This window comes from Acomys minous (genome assembly GCF_964271855.1).
Source record: "Acomys minous genome assembly, chromosome: 1".
Classification (NCBI taxonomy): domain Eukaryota; kingdom Metazoa; phylum Chordata; class Mammalia; order Rodentia; family Muridae; genus Acomys; species Acomys minous.
Window position 1 is genome coordinate 30,062,298 of NC_140483.1, and position 26,327 is coordinate 30,088,624.

Here is a 26,327-nt window from a genome sequence, read left to right on the forward strand (position 1 = left end):
GTCCTTAATCATCAGGGAAATGCTAATCAAAACAACTCTGAGATTCCATCTTACACCCATCATAATGGCTAAGATCAAAAACTCAAGTGACACCACATGCTGGCGAGGATGTGGAGAGATAGGAACACTCCTTCATTGTTGGTGGGAATGCAAACTAGTACAACCACTTTGGAAATCTATCTGGTGCTATCTCAGAAAACTGGGAATAAGGCTTCCTCAAGAGGCAGCTATTCCACTCCTCCTTGGAATATACCCAGAAGATGCTCCAGCACACAACAAGAGCATTTGCTCAACCATGTTCATAGCAGCCTTATTCATAACAGCCAGAACACAGAAAGTTTCCTTTGCTTACATGAGAAAGACAAGTGACTGGCTGACTCACAAAGCAAGTGGATTCCTACCTTTCATGCCTCTCAAGACTATCCTCAAGTACAGCAATTTAAATATACTACTTGCTATAAAGTAGAAAGTGCATAGATGTTCCTTGGTTATACTTTTATATGAAGTAATATCCCCATCAATTAAGTCTTTTCTAAAATGTGACAGTTTCCCCCACAAATATCAGAATGACATTGTAAGGTAGATTTTATTTTTTAAAAAACAATGAAGATTTACATATTTATACATGCCTGTAATTCTGGTACTCAGGAAGCTCAAACATTGGCGTGGCAAGTCCAAGGCCAGTGTGGGTTGCATAGAGATACCCTAATCTTAAGGTGGAAAAAAAAACCCTCTTTATATGATGTGCTGATAAGTCTTAGCATTAAGCAAATAATTTTTACCCTTTCTTAATCTAAAGATACCGGTAAGCTCTATAATCCTATATTCTCTTTCGTTCTTCACAGTTCACACTTTTTAATAGGACTTTGTGAGGTTCCCCAGCATTGGGCCCAGGTTGGGCTGTCAGTGAATTGACTTTCAGACACATTACTGTGCCAATAGCTGAGAAGGACACTCTGGTTAGCTTATCTCCTAGGATGAGGAGACTGAGGGCATCCTTCCTCCAAACTACATATACAGAGCGGTGGTTGTCCTTCCCTGGTTGACACAGTGAGAATTGTGGAGGGGCTAAGGACATAACAAAGCAAGGCATATGTATGTGTGTGTGCATGTGCATGTGTGTGTGCGTGTGCGTGTGTGTGTGTGTGTGTGTGTGTGTGTGTGTATACATATACATATATACATATACATATATATGTGTGGTCAAAAGATACTATTTAGGTGTTTGTAATATACATACACCCCATAGCACGTCTTTACAAAGACAAGGAGTTTTCCTACACACATAACCTCAAAACTCACAAGGCTGGCTGAGTATGAATATGTCTATTTCTATAAGAAAATTAGAATCTGTGTAAGCTTGCAAGCAAACACTTCTTCATCCACCTACTCTCCCTTCCAGGGCAATGCCAGGGGCTAGAACTCTGAGCACCAGCATCGGGCTATTGTGTCTGGGACTAGCATCCTTCTTGGGGCCTTTCCCAGTGGCTCATGAGACTTACTATCAACACATCCGGACTTGAATCTCCTTTCATCTGAGTTCAGTGTCTATCTGGTTTAGAACTCCTTGCACTTGAGTGCCCTGAATCCCTGTGTTTAGGATCTGTTACTCAGTTTCTTGTTGTTAAACCAGAGAGAGTTCATGGCTAACGGGGCATGCATGGAAGGGCAATGACTAGACCTCCTGGCTAGAACCCAAGATTCTAACAAGAATACCAAACCATGGGCCGGCAGAATCTAAAGCTGTACCAAGGGCACTCAAGGGATCACAGGCAGGTTCCAAGATGCGGACAGGAATACAAGGTTGTTCACTAGGAGAGCTGGGTACAAGGCACCCCTGACGTGTGGAGACCGTCATGAACAAGAAGACAGCCAACATGCCTTAATGAGAGAAAGGAGCAGTAATTCATCTCATTTTAAAGAAATGAGTGCTTTGTCTGAATGTCTTTATGTGCATCCCATGCATGCCTGGTGCCTACAGAGGTCAGAAAAAGGCATCTGATGCCCTGGAACTGAAGTTATGGAGAGTTGTGGACTACCACGTGGGTGCTGCAAAAAGAGCCCAGGTCGTCTGCAAGAGCCACTCCCAAGCCTCTGATCCAGTTGCAGTACTTTAGCCCTTTAAGGATAGTAAGTCAAATCTTTTATTAATGAGATTAGAGGCCTTTGGTGCTTGCATGAATGATGTGTTTTTCACACAAAGAGGTGTCCTGGCACCTTTATATATTCAGCTCCAGTCTGCTCTGTCTTAGAGTTTGTGGTCAGGTCTCTAACTTCAAAGAGGAACTGTTTACATAGTGGTTATTTGACTTCAGCCATCTGCATATGGAACTTCTCTTTGTTCCATACTTCCTCCTCCTCCTTCTTCCCTCTCTTCTTCTTCTTCCCTCTCTCTCTCTCTCTCTCTCTCTCTCTCTCAAGAGAAACTGTATACTTTCATATCATCTTTTCTTTCTTATTCCTACTTCCTCCAGCATCTTCTACAAACTACATTTGCCCCTCACACTGTTGAAGACATTTATGGTAATGTTTGGACATTGAAATTGTCTTAAAGGCAGAAAATAAGTTTTGTATAACAACACCTCAGTCTCCATCATCATTACACTGACACTACCGCAAACACACTTTTTGACTTTTTTTTTTTTAATAGAGAAAACAGCTTCTATAGTTCCTGAATGTCTTGTGGCCCTGCCTGGTTTAGAGCGTCCCCTGGGATATCTCTGCTTTGCTGTGTTGCTTACACTGGTTATCACAAACATCCTTTTTCAGAATGTGGGACAGATATTACTGCCCAACTTGCTGACTGACTTTGTGTGGATTCTCCTGAAAAAACTCTCCTCTTCTGACAATGAAACAGCGGTTGAGGCTGCATCCTTACTGACGCTGACTTTGCAGTATCATGCCCAGAAGATCAACTCGGTAACGTGCTTGGCAATGAGCTAAGAGGAGCAGAACGCGCTCTCAAAAGTGCACTCTTCAGCTTTGCTATATCTCTGTTTCTTTGCATCCCTGTCTATTGCTTTTGTCCCTTGAGTCACTTGAATTTGATGAGGCTTTTGTGAAGTGTTTTAAATGAGAAAAACTGTTGAGACTGTTCTAATAAATATTCACCTATCAACGATATTTAAACTAGAACACTCTGCTATATTTACTTTGTTGGCTTTTTAAAGGGAAATATATTAATAACAAATAACTTTGTACTTAAAATCTCCCATACAGCATTTAACATTTTCAAGGACTCTCAGACTGTGGTGTTGCACTAGCTAAGGCATTTGTGCAGGCTGATACAACAGGAAGCAATAGAACTTTGTCTCATTCAAAGTTCAAAAAGATTAAGTTAGTTGTTCCTTTTACTTTATGGCTTCCACCTCTCCATTCTTTATGTCATTTTTATTTGCTACTAGATGTCTAAGTGAAAGAAAACTTACTTTTTATTATTAGCATAGTCTGTTCAAGTGAACATTGTACAATGACATAATTGTGATTATAAGAATAAATAACTTAAATGCAGAATCAACAAAATAATGGAATTCGTATTGTATAGTTCCTACATGAATATTCATGTCAGTTTCACCATGAGTTAATACTAAACTAGCTCACTTGTTTTTATTTCATCTCTTATCACTCATATCTTATTAATATTTTCTGACTTTAGTGCAGTGACAAATAAGGAAAGATTGAAAAGAATTAATAGGTTGCCATTGTATCCCCATTACAGAATGACTTTAGAACGAGTAGCTTATAGTGAATAGAAGTCCGTTTCTTACAGTGCTTGATATTGGAAAGACCCAGGATTGTATTTAGCAAGGACCTCTTTGCTGTATCATCTCATGGGGAGAAGTAGGAAAAGCCAGGGGATATTGCAAGACAGAGAAGAGGCCAAACTCATTCTCTTATCAGAAACCTACTCCCACACTAATAAGCCCACTCCTGAGGATAATTATAATGACCACTCATGAACACTGACCAACCCCTAGGACCTAGTCACCTCTTAAATGCTGCACGTCTCAGCCTGGTAAAATGGCTCTGTGGGTAAACATTTTGGGTTTGTTTATTTGGTTGGTTTGTTTTGTTATTCTGAGCAATCGTAGAGATGTGAATTTGATTCCCAGAACCCATATAAAATCAAGGCACAGTGGAGTGTGTCCATAACTCTATCACTGGTGGGCTGAGGCAGGTGGGTTCATGGGCCTCCTTTGCTTAGCCAAAATAGTAAGCTTTAGACTCAAAATACACAGTAACTCAAAAACATAAGGTAGAGAAATGGTAGAGGAAAGTCTTTATGACATCAACCTCCAGCTTCCATATGCACTCACACACACACACACACACACACACACACACACACACACACACACTCATTCACAGTTGCCTTTGAGAGCTGGGTTCTACCATGACATTTGAGAGACATACCTAGACCATAACACTTTATTTGTTTTTCTTGCCTTCCACATCATGATTTTCCAGCTAAGTGGTTGGAGTTTCAGTTAGGTGACTCTCACAATCAGCTTGTTTTCTCACTGAGCTTCTCTGTATTGTGGCAATTCTATGACGGGAAGCACAGTGAACATTACATGCAACTGGAGTTGCAGGAACCATGCAAGCTTCGCATACTGCAAGGATTTCCTGTGCTCCATTGTACCACTGGGCTTGAATTATAAAACTCAACCTCGAAGATTAATTGACATCTTCAAGATGACACATCCAAACATTCGACGGGAGCAAGAAGGCCGTTTGAGCATGCATCTCCACGCAGATGCTTAAGTCGCAGACCCACGAACACAGTCTTGACGGTGATAGGCATTCAGGGCTCACCGTGCCCTCTCCTGATACATGTGTGCACTGTGAAAGAAAGTAGACTGAGAAAAGTTATTCAAACTCAGGAAGCAGGCAAGGGAACGTGCCGCCTCATAGAGAGTCCTCGGTGCTGCTGTGGGCAAGAACATTCCACAGGCCAAACCTAAGGGAGGTGAGAGGGAGGTCCATGGTCATCTCCTTCACTGAACTGAGTTTTCCAACAGAATAGGAAAGGACACCCAGAGAGCTTAGAAGAGGCCATAGGACATCACTGGGGCAGGGTGGGAGGTCAAACAAGAAACTGAAGGTGTAAAACTAGCTTCTACTATAGGAAATCACTAACCAAGGAGAGACTGAACAGAATTAGGGCTTAGCAGTTTATCACCGCAACCCAGCTACCCCTTTTAAAGCTATTTTCCCCAATATCCATAACTACATTACTCCATTCCTGACCTTAATAAGCATTTTTGTATTGTAATCATGTAAACAGACTTTCTGGTACTGCTTGCTTGTAGGCTAATCGCTATGTTGGTCGTTCCAACAAAGGCTGGATTCTGGTAACTGAGAAATGGCTCGCTTTAAAGGGGAACGAGGCGCGAGGCGACACTTTTGTTGACCTAGGAAACTCTTCTTCCAGGTGTCTAAAATTGTGGATGACATTTATGAGAAGCTCTGTGAGAATTCTTCTCACAGAATGCAGGGCGCCATGCTGCAGGTCATCACTCTGTTGACGCGCGCTTCCCCTAAGAAGGTTATCTTTCAGCTCTTGGAATTCCCGGTCCCTGCAGACAAGTAAGGCTTTCCCCACCTCGCCCCTTGCCGCACTCGCCCGCCAGCTCCACAAACATATGGCTCCAGGACGAGTCTTTCTCTCTGGTAGTTAGGCATAGTTTCTTCTTCTGAAAAAAAAATTCATTTTTTGCACCATCTAGGCTGGCTATAAGGTTTAAATAGGATCATAGGTTACATGTAACTTTGTGCAATGCTTAGCACACAGTAGGACCTCATTATTATTTACTAATACCACTATTGGAGGTGGTAATTGGGTTCTGTTACAAATCTTACAAAAACAAACTTCCTTCAAAAAGATAATGATTTTTCCCATTGTTAATTTACTCATTTTTCTTGAGAAAACCCTCAAACAGAGTTTTTTTCTAATGTATAAAGAACAGAGATAAGCTATTATACAAACCAATAAAATAGAGAAAAAAATTTTAAATTACTAAAACAAGGGCTAGAGAAATGGTTCAGTGGTTAAGTGCTGCTCTTACAGAGGACCAGAGTTCAATTCCCAGCCCTCATACTGGGTGACTGCCAACCATCTATAACTCCAATGCCTCTTCTGTTATCAATATGTACCCACATGCATGTGTGCACACACATATGGATACACGCGTGTATACATAACTAAAAACATTTTTTAAAACCTTTTTAAAAAACTGAAACCAATTGAGAATTTTCTGTCCGTGAACTGTTTATCTGAAATTCATGACCCAGGGACCACAAGGAATCTTAAAGAATGAAAGTGTTGAGCCTGTGGGTCAGGGCAACTCTAACTGGTGAACTAGAAGAGATTGGAAAAATCACAGGGCTCTATTTCTATAGTTCAGACACTGGGGGATGAGGGTGTCACCCCTCTTCTACTGGCTGTGAAGAAGGTAGAATATTAAAGGATAAACATGGCTCTCAACACCTTGTGTTTACAGAATTCTGCTACTGATGTGGCAAGCAGCAAGTGTGGAGTCAAGTGTCGCACCTCAAGTGCTGAAGACAATCTTGTCAATATTGAAAGGAAAACCCGGGGAAATAGAAGATACCCTTGTAGAAAAAAGGCGCTTCTCCCTCAATGCCACCAACATGATGCCTGTGGCGGTAAATGACACCATGGGTATTTCTATTCCCTGTTGACTTCTTCACCAGGAGGTTCCTATCTGCATAGGTGAAGACCTGTCTTGTTGGCAAGGTCTCCACTCATGCATGCATGCATCCATCCATCCATCCAACCCACATTCATTGTGTACCACATCTTGATCACAGAGCATAACTTCTGCAAAAATAGAGAGACAGAGAGCAAATATGCACATTCGAGATCAAAAGAAATATAAAGCAGTATGTGTGAGAGAAGGAAAGTGACAGGATGGTTTGAGGTAAGCTGGACATGGCACATTTCCATATGGAAAGGACTTAAAATCAGAGCCCTGGGCTGATCCAAGGTAATTTGCGTATACATCTTGGAGAGGCAGAGAGCCGAGCAAAAGTCCCATCATGGTGGAAGTGGGGCTGACATGGCAAGGAGGCCAAAGAATCTGAGGGAACTGCCTAATGGCAAAATTGTATGTGACTGTAGAGAGTTGGCCACCAGCTAAGTCATAGAAACTTCAGTAGTCGTACGATGATCTGACATCACCCGTATCTATCGTGTCCCTCCCATGGACCGACATCACCACACCAGAAAGGAAGCTGAGAGAAATGTAATGGAAAGGGGTAACATTGCTTATTAATATGGGGTGTTGGGATGAGAGTGAATATTAAAGGGGTGACTATGAAGAAGTAAAGTGACTCAGGGATGACTTGATGCATCTGTTGATTACATCACTTCCCTGGTGTTTTTTTTTTTTTAACAAGCTTAAAGAATACTTTGCTTACTGGTAAGACTGCTTCTCATGACCACATAGGAAGGGGACCTTGGGATATATGACCTCCTTGCGGACCAGCTTCGTTTTCACCAATTTGGCAGCTAGAAGGGAACCATTAACAGTGCCCTGGAATCTCATTACCGAGAGAGCTTGGCCCATTTCCTGCTTCACAGTGGACATAGTGCCTGTGTGGTTGATTAGGCATGCATGCTGAAGGAGCACAGAAGGCTTGTAGCCTTTTCTCGCCTTCTGTATGACTGGTAATGTTTGAAGGGAGCCAGTTGCCATTTTTAACTCCCTTTTCCTTCCCTCATAGGCATCTCAGGCCCTGTGCACGTTCCTACCTGTGGCTTCTTATAGGAAAGTCGTGGCCAAGTTATTCCCTGAGTTCCTGATGGCCCTCTTGCTTCAGTTCTTCTACTGCAGTCATCATTTAAAGGACACAGCGCACGGCAGACCTCTGTAAGAGAATGCCATTTCTGGTTAAGTGAGAGATTAAGCATCCAGAGAAGCTCCCCTGGATTTAAGTGGGGCTTGCTAGAAGCCTTCGTGAGGCTCTGTTCTCATTTCTTTCCCTGGGCTCTCCTCTAAGGGTAGAGTGTCTTCAGAAAAGTAATCCTCCCGGGGTGCATTACCATTCACTAGGCTCTGCCCTCCATATGTGGGTCACATAGAAAGAGTCACTAGCACGGAACACTGTTTAATTCCCACTGCACCTGCTGTCAACTCAGTGGGAAGAGGAAGACGTGAAAGGGAGCATAAGCTCCAAATCTAGGTAAGTTCAACCTCTGCCCTTCATATATCCCCCAAAAGTAATGTCTCAGGGCTATCACATATGCAAATCACAAACAGAACAGTGTGCAGAAATAGCCTCTGTAAATGGAAAGCTGTCTCACGTTTTGATATGGATATGATACGGGTGAGGACAGTATGACATCAGTCCTCCATTCCAGGGCAAAGTTCACAATTCCCTTTTAGACAAGAGACTTAGTCTCCCTGCCCTGAAAAGGAAGTGTCAGTACACCTGTCAGCTACCTGCCGTGTCGGGTATGAACATCCAATCTAAACAGAGCAAATTGATCTCATTAACATATTTAACACATTCATTGTATTTTAAAAAGACACACACCAAACCACCACCAAGGAGATAGGAACGTATCCTGCTTATTGAAGTCAAAATCCAAAGGAAATTGATAGTTCTACCAAAGCATTGCACTTCTGGGGAAGACAGTAAGCTGCTAATGTGACCCAATCTAGATTTCCTGTGCTACCATTTTATTTTCACTTCTGCAGTCCATGCCCTGTTCATCGGGAAAGGTGAAGATCATCTAACAATTACCTTCCTCTGAGGTAGCCCTCTCTCTAAAATTGTATCCTCCTCAAGATGGAATGGAAAGGCAAGTTGTGTGTACTTAGTTATGCGCAGGTCACTGTCCTATACTGTCTGCTCTTTTCTGGGCCACAGCTACGTAAGAGATGCCCTGAAGGCTCTCCTGAATTGTTCTGGACTACAAGAAGTGAATAAAGCCCTGGAGAAAAAGAATTTCTGGGACCAGTTTTCTCAAGTAATGGATCACCAGTATGGGATCAACCTCATCGCAAAGTAAGAATGGGGGATTCTGGGTAGAATTTCTGCCTCTCCATCTCACCATGTGTGTCATCCCTTCTGGTGTGTCTCAGATGGGAACCAATTTTCTAAAGCTCTTCTAATAGTCTAATTGCAACTTGATTTCTGATTTTTTTTTCTTTTTGGTGATTTGAAGATTTATTCTGAGATAGCCTTCCCCTTCTTTCCTTCTACTTAATGGCCCAGAGATCCCCAGCCTTACTTCCCTCAACACACTGTACCCACCACCATAGCATAGGGTTCTCTTTCACACACGATGCACTGAAAGCAAATGTGATGTTTCCCTCTCTGGTGTTAGTTGCTCCCTGCTCTGTGGACATTCCAAAGCTCCAGATGCCCTCCAGCTTTAGAGGGGTCTAACAAAGGTCTGTACTCAATAAGCCAAACATATTCTGGAAAATATAATGGAAGAGCGCTTTTTATTTTTCCTGCACTAGAAATGTTTTGGGGGTTTTTTTGTTGTTGTTTGTTTGTTTTGTTTTTATTTAACCTTTCTGATGATAGGGATCAGATTTTCTGGACAATAACAAAAACTAAGAATGCAGGGCCTTGGTGACATGAAAGACAATGTGTAATTGTGACCAACTCAGAATATACTCATGTGTCCACAGGCTTTAGATGTTTCTAAAACTAGTATTGTGTTAGCATATTACTTTCAGAACATATCTTTTTAAATGAACACTATCTTTATTTGTATTTGTTTTGAAATTGGCAAAACCAAAAGATAAAAGAAACCATGCTATATGACTTTGATCATCTCCACATACATATCATTAATTAGTGAATATAACAAGTAAATTTTATAATTTGAATTTGCTTTTCACCAACTTTGACTAGATGAATGTTTGGTCAAAAGAAAAATCCCACAGCTACATGAGCTCCTAGAACATGACTGTGTAGGGGAATAAATTTCTAACTTTACAGATTCTGAAAAACTAGACCTCTCCAACTTCAAAAACAGGTGTTTTCATAGGTGGGGGATACAAGGAAAGTATAGTCAGAGTCCATTAAAGCATGAACCAATACAGGAGCAGAGACTTTGCAGCTTTCCAAGTTCTCCATAAGACTATGAAAATGACACTATCATCCTCCTGGCAGCCCAGGAACAATTGGCAGCTGCATCAATAGCATCCTCCACATTGTACCCTAAGTGAGATTAATATAGTCTACTGTAAAAATAACGGTCCATTTGCACTCTATAAGTAGTCACTAGTTAAGTATCATCCTGTTCTTAGTACTCAAAGAATACTTAGTAGTTCAAAATACAGTCAACAGGCCAGCAGAAACATCGCTTGGAAGGTAAAACATTGTATATATGAGTTCTGTGTGGTTTCAATGCACATTTACATTTTAGCAAAAGAATCTGAAGTTTGACATGGAAAGTTATCACATGATCTCTCAATATCATACCTCTACCCATTGAATTCAAGACAGTTCATAAAGACGAGTCTAAGCCTGGCCACCTAAATGCTTCTGGAAAAGAGTTTGCTACTTCAGAGCTCACCATCCCTTCTCTGGAGTAACCCAAAGCCATCCCAAAGGAAGAGCATGATTTGACTGGCACCCTTTGTGGCTACCTTGGATTGTTGTTTAGATATATATTTCGTCTCTCTTTGGTCAAGGCCTGATGAGAGTTTATGCAAAAATAGGGCTTCTCTTAATGTGGAAAAAATAAGAGAGAAAAGAAAAGAGGGTGGTGATAAAGAAGGAACTATTGTAGTGACCCAGGCTTTCATGATTTCCCAGTGTCTATGTAGGCTTTGTAGTGATGGTGAAGTTTACCTTAGACTAGGGAATATTCTAGAATATCTTTCTTTCTAATCTGGGTAGTCAATAGCATGCAGGGAATGACTGACTCCTTGTCACTGTACTTGCTAAATGCTGAATGTTCTTCCTCTTGGTTGACATGGTGCCTTGTACTCCTACTCCCTTACAGAACACTCAGTGAGTGCAACTTTCCACAGTTTCCAGAGACCCTACATTATGTCTACAAGGTCGCGGTAGAAGGTCCTAGAAGGTCAGAAGACAGCATTGTCACAATAATATTCTTTGCTGAAGTGAGTTTTAATAGTAAATTGGGGCCCACTGATCTCTCATTCACACTTTAGCATCTTATCTCCCTCTCAAAGTACTTTTCTCATAAAAATTTAAGAAAGCGTACTCTGGTGCCTCACCTTTGACCACGTCCCCTGGAGAGGGAGACCTGGTGGCACTCAGAGGAAGGATAGCAGGCTACTAAGAAGAGACTTGATACCCTATGAGCATATAAAGGGGGAGGAAGCCCCCCTCAGGCACAGACATAGGGGAGGGGAGTAAGGGGAAAATGGGTGGGAGGGAAGAATGGGAGGATACAAGGGATGGGATAACCATTGAGATGTGACAAGAATAAATTAATAAAAAGAAAAAAGAAAAAAAAGATATATGAAGCCAACAGGGGAGGTGTGGAGGAGTCCTGACTCTACTCTTTAATTTATTGACTGTATTTTTTTTTTAAAGCTTCTAAATAACTTCTTCAAGAAATCATTACCAGAAGAATTTTTGGTCCTCTTCAGAAACTGGATTAATGATTCCAATCCTTCAGTTGGCAAAATGAGTCTTCAGAAAATTGCCAGCATGGCACCAGTTTTCAGTGAAGTATGTGTGGGTGAATTATGGCGTTGTGTGTCATGATTGGCTGTTTTGATGCTGCTCAGGATCTTGTAAAGAAACCTTGGTGCTTTCTCAGTGTATGTCCAGCTAAAACTATCAAAGTCTGAAATTCAATAGGGTAGAGAGAATATAAATATAAAGTTATAAGATTTTATCATCATACTCATAATTTTTTCACAAAACCATGTCATACTCAAAAATGGTTTATCCTCATTGTTCATGGTAAATATTCTTTTACAGTTTAAATTATAAACCCTGTCCATTGCATCTCCATATTTGTGTGCTCATATTTTGGGCTACTCACTGGACCTCCACTTATAACTCTTCCCTTCACTCATATGTGTTTGCATTTTTTGCCCTTTTTGATAATCACCTCAAGTCAGACTCCACTAATCTCTAGCAGCCTTCTCCCTCTGTCAGCCACCCCATCTAGGAGCAATCATGTAACATTCTATAACATTGATGCTCAAAGTATGGTCTTTGAGCCACCCCCAATAATAATAAATCTTTGTTTATCTATTGATCACAAGTTTAAAGCCCTCAGTCCTGTTTGTTGGTGGATACACATTTTTTGCATTGCGATTTCATGTGCTGTGGTCCATCTGCTTTAAATAAAACATGTAAGTGAACAAGAGACTTTAGTTTTATTCTTTTAGTAAGAAGAAAGTTATTTGCTGCTTTGCCCCAAATTCTTCTCCATGTTGTTCATAAGGAAGATTTTACTTAATTATAAACCTATGTAATTAATTTTTAACAGTGACCTTTAAAAACATTTAGTTTATAAAATGTTTAGCAGTTTTAAAGAGGACTTTTAAGTTTGTATGCTAAACTCAGAAGTGTACATACCAATTATCAGAACCCAAGTCTCCTTGTCTCAAAGTTCTACAATTTTTTCCCCTTTTATACATAGATAGAAAGTGTCTGCAAGCTCTTAGTCCCAGTCCTGGATGCATTCCTTTCCAAAGAGCACACTGTTATCATCCGGGCCATGCTTACGCTTCGTAATATTCTGACCAAACTGGAAAGAGCTACCTACTCCACGGTGTGTGTCAGGATTGCTTCCAGCTACTGTCCTCTGATGGATCACGTGAGTGATGTGGTGTGATGTAGATGTAAGACCCTTAGTTTTTGTTGCTCTGTTAAGGCCCAAATAGTCTTGTATCCTGGAATAATCCAGCACAAGACAGGTTTCTGTCCCTGGATAAATTTCATCTTAGTTGAGACATTGATTAACACTGGACCTGGCCTGGGTGGGTGTAAATCCCTCTCCTACCTATAATATCATGGTGAGATGGAGATTTCTTCAAAGTCTTGGTGCATCAGTTTTCCCATCTGTAAGACAAGCATGGAAGTATGTTTATTATAAGGCTAATAGTTCACCCCTCCAAGGCTTAGAGAAGCACATAAGAGGAGGCAGGAAAAATGAAAGGGACAGAGGATGGAGTGCAAAAAAATGATGTCTTCTGGATATGACATGTCCCCTGAGCTCATGAACTCACTAAAGCTGTAGATATCCACAAACACCTGCCCAAGACTGAGCTTGTCAACATATTGTAATGAAGGGAGAGAGGACTCATAAGGCCCATTCTTTCCCTGAGGAACTAATGCAATTACTGGTGTCTAGAAGAAGAGATGGAAATTTTTTCAGTGGTGAAGCCACTGCTAAATTAGAGATACTCCAGTAAGTAGCCACCTACCCACACTCATCCAAGCAACCTTAATTAAACCCCGGGGGTCAGTACACAAGTAAGATACTAAAGTATAAAGAGAAGTGTTGAGGCAAAGGAAGGGTTAAACAAAAGGAGGAGAGATGAGAACAGGAGGTAAAAATGACTGACTTTCATCATACACATATATGAAGCTAGCAAAGAATGATAAGCAAACAACCCTTCAATTGGAAAGTGATTTATGAACAAGTAAACACTCACAAATTCTCTTTCACTTAAATTTTACTTCAAGGAAATATTTTTCATCCTCTATATTACTTCACTCCATTAAAATACACAATTTTTTGCTGCATAATTATAAAGTTGGTATGTGAAATACCTCAAGTAGATGTTTGTTATCAACATAAAAGACTTTGTCTTGTTTTAATTGTTTTCTTTAGTTTTGAGAATTCCATTCGTATATACAAGTTGTTTTCAACGTTCCTAGTGCTGATTCCAGTTAGTAGTGCCATAGGGGGGAAATAATACCGTAAACATAGAAGATGCGAGGGAGAAAAGAAATGAACGACTAGGGAGGCCTCCTATAAAGCTAAGTGTCTCCAATTTGCCACCTAGGAAAGTTTTCCTGGCAACACCACTTACTAATTGTTGGTGTACTTTTAAATCTATTTTTATTTTGGGTTAATTTTGGGTTCCTTATGTTTCTTTCTCCTTTTTCCCCTCCAATCCCCTTCCAACACCCCAACACCAGGTGGGTAGGAGAGAAAGAAAGTCAGTCAGGACAAAGGGCATAGTTTTCCTTAGCTGCTTCCTGCTGTTTAGGGTTCTTGGGTTCCTTAGGGCAAGTTCAATCTCCATTTTAGGATATCTCCAACTTTTTCCGTCATACTGCATCAATAGCAACCAGGAGAAGCAGGGGGAAACACCAGCAGCTACTTTCTTTCTCAGAGGCCCCAGTCTCTCTCTCTCTGGGACTGAAATGTATTCCCACTGGCAAAGACCACACCCCCACACTAGGTAGTTCTCAGCTGACAAAGATCACATGCCCTCTCATGAGGCAGTTATCAGCTATAGACAAACTGGAGCAGCCCCCATACCCCACACCTGGGCTTAAAACAAAAACATGTTTACATATGCACCAAAACTTCCACAACAGCTAATAACAAACACAGTTAAAAAGCTAAGCAAATAAGCATCAAAACTAATATGTGAAAGAACCTCAACCCTGAGCTTAAACTGATTGCAGAGCTGCTTTTCAATAGCTTAAATAGATTTTAATTAAAAGGATAAGCAGTCAGAAAAAAAGAAGACTGGCAGGACTTAACAATTACATTACATGATAATATTTAAAATGATAGAAGCAAACTTTTCTTTCAGAACAAAGAATCTTTGTTGAAATTAACAGGTTAATCAGAGAAAGTCTCATGGTCAGATCTAGGAATTAAACTCCAGAGAATCCCAGTATTTAGGACGGTGGGCATTTAGCAGTAGAATAATAGTATCAGGTGTTCCTTTAGGGCCACAAATTCTTGGCCAGCTAATGGCACCAGGTATGAGTTTCTTCTTGTGGGACAGGACTTACACCCAGTTAGAGTATTTGGTTAATTCTATGATATTCATGCTACTATTGCACCAGTGGGCATGTCTTGCTAGGCCGGATGTTAGTGTAGCTCACAGGGTCACAACTGGGTGAGACTGGAGATTCCTTTCTTCTTAAAGGCTATCCAGTAGAAATGGAGTGTCCACGTAAGTAACAGCTTGAATCCTCCATGCTCTATGGTTCAAGTCCATGTTGTCTTCAGCCACGGAATCTTACCATCACGTTCTGAGTGGTGACCTAGAGCATTGGCAATAACCTGTAATATTTCTGTATCTCTGTATCTATGACACTCCATTAGCCAAGAGAGGTACCAATTCCTGCCACTGAGCTTTTCATTTATTAGCCTGTGTTACCTAGTAGGAACATTGTCATCCTGGTAACTCCGTTTTAACTATTTTATTATGCATATATAAAATAACATGTGCATATTATGTATACATATGTATGGATGATCCAACAGTAGTAGTTTTATATGACATTTTTAAAAGGACCTTCGTATTAAATCACATTTCTGACACTTCTTCCTCTACCCTGCTCTCCCATATCCTACCAATTTTAACCTTCCTATTCCTTTAATCCACTTTTAGCTTTTTTACTACTGCCTTCTATTCCTCCCTTTAAAGCCCCTCTCCCATGGCCCATACTAATTTCTTAACCTCTATGTGTAGTCTCAATTTTTTTAACCAATATATTTTATTGCAACTTATTAACCGAGCGTATGTCACTTATAACCCGACTAACCAAAACAGTAGGAAATGAGGACTAACAGACACAATAATGAAACCATAAGGATATCTGTTCTGAGGAATGATTCTCCCGGCATACTCAGCAGGATTTCCTCTGCTGGAACCTGGAGTATCCAGAACCCTGAACCTCAGCAGAAGCCTGGAGCCCCGAAGCCTTGAGCGGTTCTCTCTAGGAGCATATTGAAGTGCAGCAATGAACAACCAAAACTATCCAAAGTTTCCAAAAAGCCCCACCTCCAGTTCTGGGCTCATTTACATATCTCCTCCCAGAGTCTGTTCACAGGATCTTTTCAGCTGGCAGCAATCAAGCTCCTGCACAAGGTGGCTGGTCTTCTAGTGGATTAACCTCATCTGTTCTCACAAGACTGTTCCGATCCCACGCTTGGAAAATAGTTTTACCTCTCCTTCATTTATGGGTATTCCAAATGGAACCTACATACATATTTGAAAATTTAAAACTAACATCTACAAGTGAGAGAAGATATGTATTATGTATCTCTCCCAGGTCACGGTTTCCCAGCTTCATCCATTTATCTGTGAATGTTATAACTTGTTTTTTTTTTAATGGCTGAATTCCATTGTATAAATATATCATATTTTCATTATCCATTCACCAACTGACACACCTCTCAGTTGTTCCCATTGCACGGCCATTGTGAATAGATTAGCAATGAACATGTAGAACGTGTGGTAAATCTATTCTTAACTTTCATGCTGATTTCCACAGAGGCTAGTAGGAGAAAAGGGCTCCCCTTTCCCCACATCCACAACAGCATTTGTCAACATTATTTTTAATCCTCACCATTCTGAATTCCAACATAATTGTTGGTAAAATTAGAATTAATCTTAAATTACATATAGAAACACAAACAATCCAGGATAACCAAAATGGTCCTGAACTATAAAAACAACTGTATATGGTGTCTCCATCTTTTATTTCAAGTTATATTACAGAGCTATAGTAACAAAAGTAGCACGTCTTAGCATTAAAAACAAAAACAAAAAAAAAAGACACATTGGTAAATTAAATAGAATTAAGGACCCAAACACACAAGTCTATGTTCCTTTAAACACCTGATTTTTTTTTTTTTGACAAAGAGGTCAAGAGTATATTAGCAAAAAAAAAAAAAAAGTGTCTTCAGCAACTAGTGCCAGTCACACTGCTGGATCGCTATGTGTAGATCCTGATCTGCCACCTTATACAAAATTCAACTCCAAAATGGATCAAGAGCCTAAACATAAAACCTGATATCCTGAATCCACTAGAGGAGAGGAAAGTGATAGGTTTGAATTCATTGGCACAGGAAAATGACTTTCTGAATAAAACCCTGATAGTGCAGAAATTAAAACAATTAACAAATGAACCTCATGAAACTAAAAAAAGACAGCAAAGGACAGCATCGTTCTAGGGAACAAGCAGCCTGCAGAGTGGGAAAAGTCCTTAGCACCAATGTATTTGACAGAGGGACAGGAAGTAGAATATATAAAGAACTCAAAAACTGTTATAAAAACAAACAAACAATTTTTTAAAGTGAGGTATGAAACTAAATAGAGTTCTCAAAAATGAAATAGAAATTGCTGAGGAACACTTTAAAAAATATTCAGCATCCTTAGCCATTCAGAAAATGTAAGCAACAACATATAAAATTTTAATTAAGCAAAGTCTCACCAGAAAGTTGTGCATTTTGAGACTTCTTGTGTTGTCCATTTTCCATGTAGAAAATTGAGACAGAGAGTTCAATATTCACAGAAGGCCCTATAGCTGATAAAGTGGTTGCTATATTTAAAATATATATCCAAGATGAAATCATAACTGCTTCCTTGAGTTGTAATTTTGAAAATTAGCCTTGCCCTCTAAGTTTCTGTACTGCAAACTCCTTCCATTTCCCTACTTGGCACAAACACCTCTTGGAAGCCAGATTGTGTGCCAGTATGCAGAGCTACACTGGGATTCAGGACTCTAGCACTGAATGCAGGATGCCTACATGAATCTGAGTGCTTTTATAGAATGGCCCCCACCTTACACGGTTTATACTAGTTTATTCTTTTTAAATGTTATTAACTACTATCTTTCTAAATTTAAGTAACTCACTTGTTACATAATCTGAATCATGTCTTTTTTATTTAAAATATTTTCATAGAATATATTTTGATGATATTTTCCCTCTCCCACCTACTTCCAGATCCTCCCCCCATCTCCCTACCTGCCCAGCTTCATAGGCTATCTATCTATCTGTCTGTCTGTCTGTCTGTCTATCTATCTATCTGTCTGTCTGTCTGTCTGTCTATCTATCTATCTATCTGTCTGTCTGTCTGTCTATCTATCTATCTAGCTAACTAGCTAGCTAGCTAGCTAGCTATCTGTCTATCTATAATCTCTCTCTCAAAAATCAAAACAAAAATTAAAGCAATGTAAAGCCAATAAGACAAAAAGTATTAAAACAAAACAAAATGAAAAAAAAAAGACTGCAAAATGAAGTCCATTTTATAAGCCCTTTTAAACACAGCTTCAATGTTTTATTAAGGTTAACACTTTAAGGTATATTTTAAGAAATAAAATTTTGTATATTAAGAATGCACATTATGATATTATTAAGTAAAGATAAATAATACATCCATCACCTAGCATATGATTGAGTGGTGAGCACCTTTATTTGACCTCTTAGCAATTTTCATGGGTAAAATACATTATTAAGTACAGTCACTATGCTATGCATGGAGTCTACAAATCCTCTGCAATCCCAATCTTCACTAAAAATGATAGTTATATATGTATATATCATAGAAATACTCAGTATATATTTATATATGCTACTTATATATACCACCATTAAAGAAAGTAGCACTGATACGGTCAACTGAGGCCTTGACCTTTTCTTGTGTGCGCACCCCAGGCTAACGGTGGCATTCAGTGTATGGCCATCCGGCACTTTGGGGAGTTACTTCTGGATATGAGTGAATACAGACAGATGCTGAACCATATCGTCCTCGGAAGCCTTGTGCCACTAATACTGTTTTTGGAGTCTAAGGAAGCAAGGATTGTGAATGTAAAGGCTTTGATCTTATTTCCCTTAATTAAAATCATCACAGTGTTTTATGTAATGGCAAACCGAGCTGCACTGATCTTTTCTGTTGCTCAGGCTTGCAGGTATACACTAACTATCTGTGTGACACAACTACAGTGGCCAACAGCATATCTGCTCAAAGAGGAAAATTACCATTTTGAGTCTGTGGTTCTTAACATCTGTAACAACCTGGTAAGTGGCCCTCTGCTTTACCTATCGTCAAAGGTCTTAGCACAACTTGAAGGTTACGCAAATGATGAAAGATGCAGAGACAAAAAGGAGGGCCTTGCAGAAAGGATGTGAATGAAAAATGATAATACGTATAATTACAGTAAGCATTTTACATCAGTGGTTCTCAACCTTCCTAATGCTGCAACCCTTTAATACAGTCCCTCATGTTGTGGTGACTCCCAACGACAAAAATTTTTCATTGATACTTTATAACTGTAATTTTGCTACTGTTCTGAATAATAATATAAATGTCTGTGTTTTCTGACGGTCTTTTGGACATCTCAACCCATAGGTTCAGAACTGCTATTATAGTTGAAAGAAAGAGTTTTTCACACTCTCAACACTGATCATTCATTCTGTTTTCTCCTTCCTATTTTGAGCTGTGGGTAGTTATAAACACAAATAGAACACTGCACATCAACAAAAGAAAAACTGGAATTATTTTGACATGACCTCATGAGCTGTTCATTTGAATTCTAGTATGAGCAAGGGTGAAAACATGGGGCTGAGCGAATGCTAACTATGAGTTAGAAACACCAAGATGGGCTAGAGATACAACCCTGGGTTCAGGAATCATATGATAAACAGATCAAGCTTTGCTAGCAACAAGGGGAGTACAGTTCATACAGAAAAATCTCCAAGTCCTAAATTGGTCTTAATTTTATAATAACAATTAAATAATTCAGGTCTCTTGCTTTGATACTTCTCTAGAGGAAGCAAGCATGCTCTATCAACAATTAAGAGAGTATTTTTCCTTTTTTTCTTCTCAGCTTTCTTCTTATGAGACTTACATCACAAACTTAATATCTGATACCTTGGGATTCCTGGGGAGCTCCCGAGCCTTTCTTAAGAAAGGAGCCATTGTATTAGTAGGTAAATAATTTTAATTATTTCTTAAATTGTCTTTGATTGTACAAAATAGCATTTAACTCTGAAGTATTCATTAAAGTATTTACAAATTTTTATGGTTGACAATATCTGTTATGAAAAATGTGATGACTAGAGGTTAATATGTGTAATCACCATAGTTATATTTTACAACATAAAATGACTATATCTATACCAGTAATCATGACATAAAATGAGTTCAATAAGATGGATAATAATATTTTATTATGTGTTGTCATTACTCTCTACTGCCTAAAATCAGTATCTAAATAACAAGGGTGATTTTTAAACTTTATATGAACATCGTGTTTAACACAACCTCAATACACGTAACTACAAACTACTAATAAGGAAGAGCTGTCAAGTCCAATGAGGTTAAGAAATAAAATGTGTATGGGAGAAGCCCAGGAAGACATTAAGAGAGGAGAAGACAACTGAAGCTTTTGACCTTGGACAAATCTGACCAATAGTGGTGGTTTTTCTCATGACATTCTCACTATGAAAATAGAATTAATACTCCTCTAGTTTGGAATTCGGTGATAGTGTCTCCCCCTTGTTTGTATTTGGAACCCTAGAATATCAAGAACAGAAAGAAAGGAGGCAATTCATGGTTATGGTCCACTGTATAGACGAGTTGGGCAGTCAAAACACATGACCAGCTGAGCCTTGTTGAGTATTAGGGATTCTGATCTGTGCTGCTAATAGAGCGTGAAAGGGGAGGGGAGGGAGAAGGAGGTTGGGGGAAGAGAAGGGGAAGAGAAGAGGAAGAAAAGGAGGAGGGGTGTGTGTGTGAGAAAGACAGAGACAGACCCAGACATCTATAACTTTATTTCAAGCCATTATAATCTCCTGAATAACCTGGAGCTTTCCATCTCTGTGTGTTTAAACTGTGGAATCCCCAATAAATAACTTTTCCATAAAAGGGAAGCATCATGTACTGTAGAGATAATACAAGGAAAAAGACACAAAGAAGAAAAGAGAAGGAGGAGGAGGAAGAAGTCAAAAATATTTTTACCAAACAGATGAGATTCACAGCAAATAATTCTGTTAATCTAAAACTGTAAAATAAAGATTGATGGCAGGATATTTCTATTGAAACAAGGCAAATCCCGTGAAAGACTTTATAGTCTGTAGGACAAGTGTGAGGAAAGATACATGAGCATCACAGAAAAGGAAAACAACTGTAACCAGTAAATGAAAAAAATCTGCACTATTAGTAGTGAGAACCCACTATTACAAGAACAAAAGTCATAAAGGAGTGGTCAGTGTCCATCCTACTGCAGTGCTTTAGTATGTACAGTTGTTTGCACATATATTTTTTCATTTAAAATGTAACTTAAATCTCACAAATCTTATAGAACAATGGTGGTCCTATATATTTAAAAACCCAATAGGAAATAAAACAGGGAAAAATGCTCTCATTTATAATGGGTAAAAAAATAAGGAAAAAATTATGGGGGAAGAAATGGGAGGGAAGGAGAGAGAGAAAAAAAGGAAGTGAGGATAGGAGGGGGAGCTGGAAAAATGAAGAATAGAAGATGGGAGGAAAAGAAAGGGGAAAAAAAGAAGGGATGGCAGGCTGGCAGAGGGAGGGGGAATAAAACAAACTCTGGAGTGCATGCAGAGCACACATAAAAGTTACTCATGAACATATCTGAAGAAAAGAACATTTCAACAATGAGTAGAGGATACATTCTGTTCTGAAAGAGGAATAAAATTAAATGTCCCAATGCTTTTTTAACCTTTACATATATCAACAGTTTGTTTTCAAAGGTGGTACACTGATTCCCTAGTTAATATAAGAAGTTATGGGCAGTAACAGTGAATATTCCAACCGGAAAGCATCCCAAGAGATGAGCATCTGTGCCAGATGTTGGCTTAGCTACAGTAATTAAAGATCACATGCAATGAACAGAAAGAAAACACTGAACAAAATAGCATTGAGGAATAAACTCAAATTATATAATATTTTGAAGAGTGAGCCACAAACTTTGACAGTGACAAAATATGGAATATTCTTTAAATGCATAGACACCTAGGAAATCATATATTCACTCTTATATTAAGCAAATCCCAGATAATCAAACATTGAAACTCTAATTACAAAAGAATTTGACAAACCAATGTGGAAAATGCATTTGGTGATCACAAGGGAGAGCTTTTCACATGGAATTTACAGTGTAAACCATAAGAAAAGGCTGCTAATTCTACAAAAATAAAACATTTTACAATTTTTTAAAATTTTATTAATTTATTCTTGTTACATCTCAATGGTTATCCCATCCCTTGTATCCTCCCATTCTTTCCTCCCTCCCATTTTCCCCTTATTCCCCTCCCCTATGACTGTTCCTGAGGGGGATTACCTCCCCCTGTAGATGTTCATAGGGTATCAAGTCTCTTCTTAGTAACCTGCTGTCCTTCCTCTGAGTGCCACCAGGTCTCCCCCTCCAGGGGACATGGTCAACATTTTACAATTTAAAAAGCACTACAAAGTTAAAGTCCGAACTAAAAGCTATAGAAAACAATCTGATAAAAAAAATATATAAATAGCATTAAAATTGGCATTTAAGCAGAAAGTTTTCACAACTTCATAAAAAAATAAATGCAAGACTGCTTTTTTCAACTTCCTTGGAGGGTCTGCTCCTAATCTCTATGCTCTTGCTAGGTCCCTAACTTCTGTGGTCATTATAAATGAAGCACACCATATCAAAGGCATAAGGGCCAACATCCTCATATAGGAGAAAATATACAATGTTTGTCTTTCTCCTCACTCGGGATGACTGTCTCTAGCCTCTAGCTCCACCTATTTACCTGCAAATTTCACAGTGAATCTCATTGTATAAGTGTACCACATTCATCATTATCCATTATCCATTCTTCAGCTGATGGGCATCTCGGAAGTTGAAAGCCCAATTGTTTTACTGTATTGTGCTATGTAGTTCTGGCCCTGTCAAAGGAAGATGGAAATGAATTTTCATCATACTGATGCTATGGATTATTATCTTTCCCTAGAGGGACAATTTGACCACACCCATTAAAATGCAGAATAGGTCTTTTTATTATTATTATTGCCATACGTTGAGTTTCTGGAGATCATGATAGGCACTTGTCCACTGAGCTACGTGCCCAACTCTGGTTTACTTTTTATTTGATCGTTTCGTGCACATACATAATGAAGCTTATCCTCCTCACTCTCGGTTGTCCCATCTCATCTCTCTGTCTCTCCCTGAAAGCCTATTCCCCAACAAGCTCCCCACCTCCTCCTTTCAGGCCTTTTATGTGTGAGAGAGTTTAAGTAGGGTTGCTTCCATGCACATGGGCGGGAAGCTGTTGAGTGGAATATGGACAACTTACATGTGGTTACACAACTGAGGAATGGAGTCCTGTAAGGAGATTTCTGAGTGCTTGTCAGAAAACCAAAAAAAAAAAAAAAAAAAAAAACAAAACAAAAAACAAAAAAAAAAAACCAAAACAAGAGTCTGGTGACCTCAGTTTCTTAAAAGCAAAACAAAACATGGAGCTGTTGCTTTACACTTTTGTGCCCATCGTAGATGAGGATAGGAGTGAGTTTGCTTCGGATTATTCATTACAACTGGCTATTGCTGTTTGTTCGTATGTCTCTATGGAAAACCATGTTTTTTTTGCCATGTGCGGCTTGCTCTGTGATTGTACACTTTACTCGTGTCACTCTTTTTTGTCCCTTTATAACTCCTTGAGCTTGTTTTGATTTACTATGGACCACAATTAGAAACCTACGGGTGTCCCCCAGTTTGGTCACTTCCCCTTAGTGGGGAGGCCCAGTGGCACACAGAAGAAGGGGAAAGCAGGCGATCCATATGGATGAGATCTGCTGATTGGCTGTGGGCAAATGGTGGGGGAGGTGCTCCCCTTCTGTCAGAGGTCTAGGGGAGGGGAATAGGGCAGAAGAGGGAAGGAGGGTAGGAACAGGAAGATACAAGTGAGGGGATAACAAGCAGGGTGCAATCTGAAAAAATTATAATAAAAAATAAATTAAAAAAAAAAAGACTACACATTGATGTAAGAGTCATGAATTGTAATGCTGAAAACAATCCCCTAAGCTCTGGGTTCCTCAGCTCCCAACAACTTCCTTCTTCCTTCTTTTGTATTTATTATTCTCTCATAAATTTCCCCTGCCTGCTCTCCTCCCAGTCCCTGCCACCACCTACCCTCTTCCCCAGAGCCACTCCTCCTCCTTCCCTTTCAGAATAGGGAAGGCCTCCCAGGGACACCAAACATGGTATATCAAGTTATAATTAGATTAGGCACATACCCTCACATCGAGGGTGGATAAGCAACCCACTAGGGAAAAAAAAGATTCCCAAAAGCAGACAAAATAGTCCTAGACACCTCCCTGCACACACACACACACACACACACACACACACACACACACACACACACTCCCTCTGTGAGTAGTCCCACAAAAATACCAAGCTTTACAACTGTAACATGTATACACAGAGGACTCATGCAGGCTTCCTGGTTGTCTGCTCAGTCTCTGTGAGCCCCTATGAGCCTTGGTTAGTTTATTCTGTAGACTGTTTTCTTGTGGTACCCTTGCTCCTCTGACTCCTACAATCCTTCCTCATCCTCCTCTGCAGGATTCATTGAGCTCTGCCTAACACATCTTGCAGGCAGGCCAACCTGTAGGCCAAAGGTTTTGTAGCTACATTGTTGTACCAGTCCCTCTGCTTGAAGTCTTGTCTGGCTACAGGAGATGGTTAGTTCAGGCTTTGTATTTCCCATTCCTAGGGGTCTTCGCTAGGGTCACTCTCATGGACTCCTGGGAGTTTCCATTGTACTAGATTTCTACCTTGCCCAGAAATGCCCCACAATTCCAGCAGTCTCTCCCAGTACTCTCTCCCTCTTCCAGTATCACCCTGCCCTGCTCATCCCTCCTGTTACCATCCCCACCTGCCCCCAGTCAACCCATGACATCTATTTATATTTCCCCTTTCCAGGTAGATGCAAGAGGTCCCTGCCCTAAGCTCCCCACTCCCACCCAGTTGAGTCCTCCTCATCACTTAGCCTCTCTGGGTCTGTGGATTTATAGCATGATTATCCTCTCCTTTACAGCTAATGTAGACTTATAAGTGTATACATATCATGTTTGTCTTTCTGGGTCAGGGTTACCTCACTCAAGATTATTATTATTATTTCTAGTTCCACTCAAATTTCATGATGTTATTATTTTTTTTAATAGCTGACCAATACTCTATTGTGTGTGACTCTTCTTAACCCTCAGAGTATACCTTGTCTGTTGCTCTAAATAAAGCTGGCTATTGCATGAGACTTTAGTCCATGGCTTCATTCTTCCGGGTCCCACCACCAACAAAATGAGCCAGTAGCCAGGTTGTGTTTCAAGAAATCTCTGCTCTCCAAGTCACAATGCTAACACGTGCGCTGTTGCTACAGCAAGGAACACGAGTGTCTCTCCCAAAGCCATGTTGAGCGAAGATCATGGAGCCCCAAATACATTGTGAAATGGGAGGGAATTTGCAAGAGGCGTGGGGTTAGGGTTGTGCTTCAGGAACCTACAGGATAACTAAAGTGTGTTCGCTTTGTGGACCGTCTTCATGCACACATTTTAATTTTTCATTAAGTGATAATTGAAATCACTAAAAGATGGTTTAAGGATAATCTGGGATCTAGTAAGATAACAAGAGAAATGTATTACAGAGTTTATTTTGGTCTAACTCTGCTTCTATCTTACACATAGGGTACTTGGGGAAATCGGGAGCACATTTGCTACTCAGAGAGGAAATAGACATCATGATTGAGGGTAAGATTGAGGTCCTCGTGTATATTCAAACAAATTCATGATTTTTATTCCAGTCAGATAAAAGTTCTATATAAGGGTTACAGAATGGAAAATCAGGTGGTGGTTGGGAAAGTCAGTACAGGGACTGGGTTAAGGATTGTTTTATTTTTCTCTCTCTCTCTCTCTTTCTTCCTATTCTATATCTCTTACTGTCTCTGTTTCAGTCCCCAAATTTATCTCATTTATCATCTTGAATCAAATTACCATGCAAGAGCCTTGAGAAGCTACTGGAAGTTCAGGAATCATTCACTTACATACCCTGCAGACACCTTTCCAATGTCCTGTATAGTAATAGCACGGTGTTAGGCTACCCTAGAGAATAAAGTGGCTCTTTCTCATGGGTTTTACATGTTAGTGGATCCTAGCATGCATCACATTCAGAGGGGGAGGAAATGAAGAAGGGCAGTGCTATTCTTCCAAATGGCTTGGGTCCTGGGCATCACTCTCTCTTAGCATCTCTCTGCTGCCTCATTAGAAAATAGCTGCTGTGGCAGGCTGGAGAGACATAACAGCACTTAGAAGCACTTGTTCTTGCAGAGGACCAAAGTTCAATGGCCATCACCCACACGGGTGGCTCGT

At 39.9% G+C, this 26,327-nt stretch overlaps 1 protein-coding gene across 2 annotated transcripts in view; it reads left to right on the plus strand.

The window, feature by feature from the left end:
• MROH9 (maestro heat like repeat family member 9) overlaps positions 1 to 26,327 on the plus strand; it is a 52,124-nt gene that overhangs the window by 24,479 nt on the left and 1,318 nt on the right. Inside the window, exons 9-20 of one of the 2 annotated variants that reach the window (XM_084800880.1) lie at positions 2,770 to 2,919; positions 5,435 to 5,589; positions 6,504 to 6,669; positions 7,750 to 7,895; positions 8,899 to 9,036; positions 10,997 to 11,117; positions 11,557 to 11,694; positions 12,620 to 12,796; positions 18,617 to 18,769; positions 18,863 to 18,979; positions 19,789 to 19,891; positions 25,647 to 25,709. In XM_084800880.1, coding sequence (XP_084657006.1) covers positions 2,770 to 2,919; positions 5,435 to 5,589; positions 6,504 to 6,669; positions 7,750 to 7,895; positions 8,899 to 9,036; positions 10,997 to 11,117; positions 11,557 to 11,694; positions 12,620 to 12,796; positions 18,617 to 18,769; positions 18,863 to 18,979; positions 19,789 to 19,891; positions 25,647 to 25,709 — 1,627 coding nt within the window. The remainder of the gene's footprint in view (positions 1 to 2,769; positions 2,920 to 5,434; positions 5,590 to 6,503; positions 6,670 to 7,749; positions 7,896 to 8,898; positions 9,037 to 10,996; positions 11,118 to 11,556; positions 11,695 to 12,619; positions 12,797 to 18,616; positions 18,770 to 18,862; positions 18,980 to 19,788; positions 19,892 to 25,646; positions 25,710 to 26,327) is intronic. The other variant, XM_084800881.1, reaches the window with a different exon arrangement.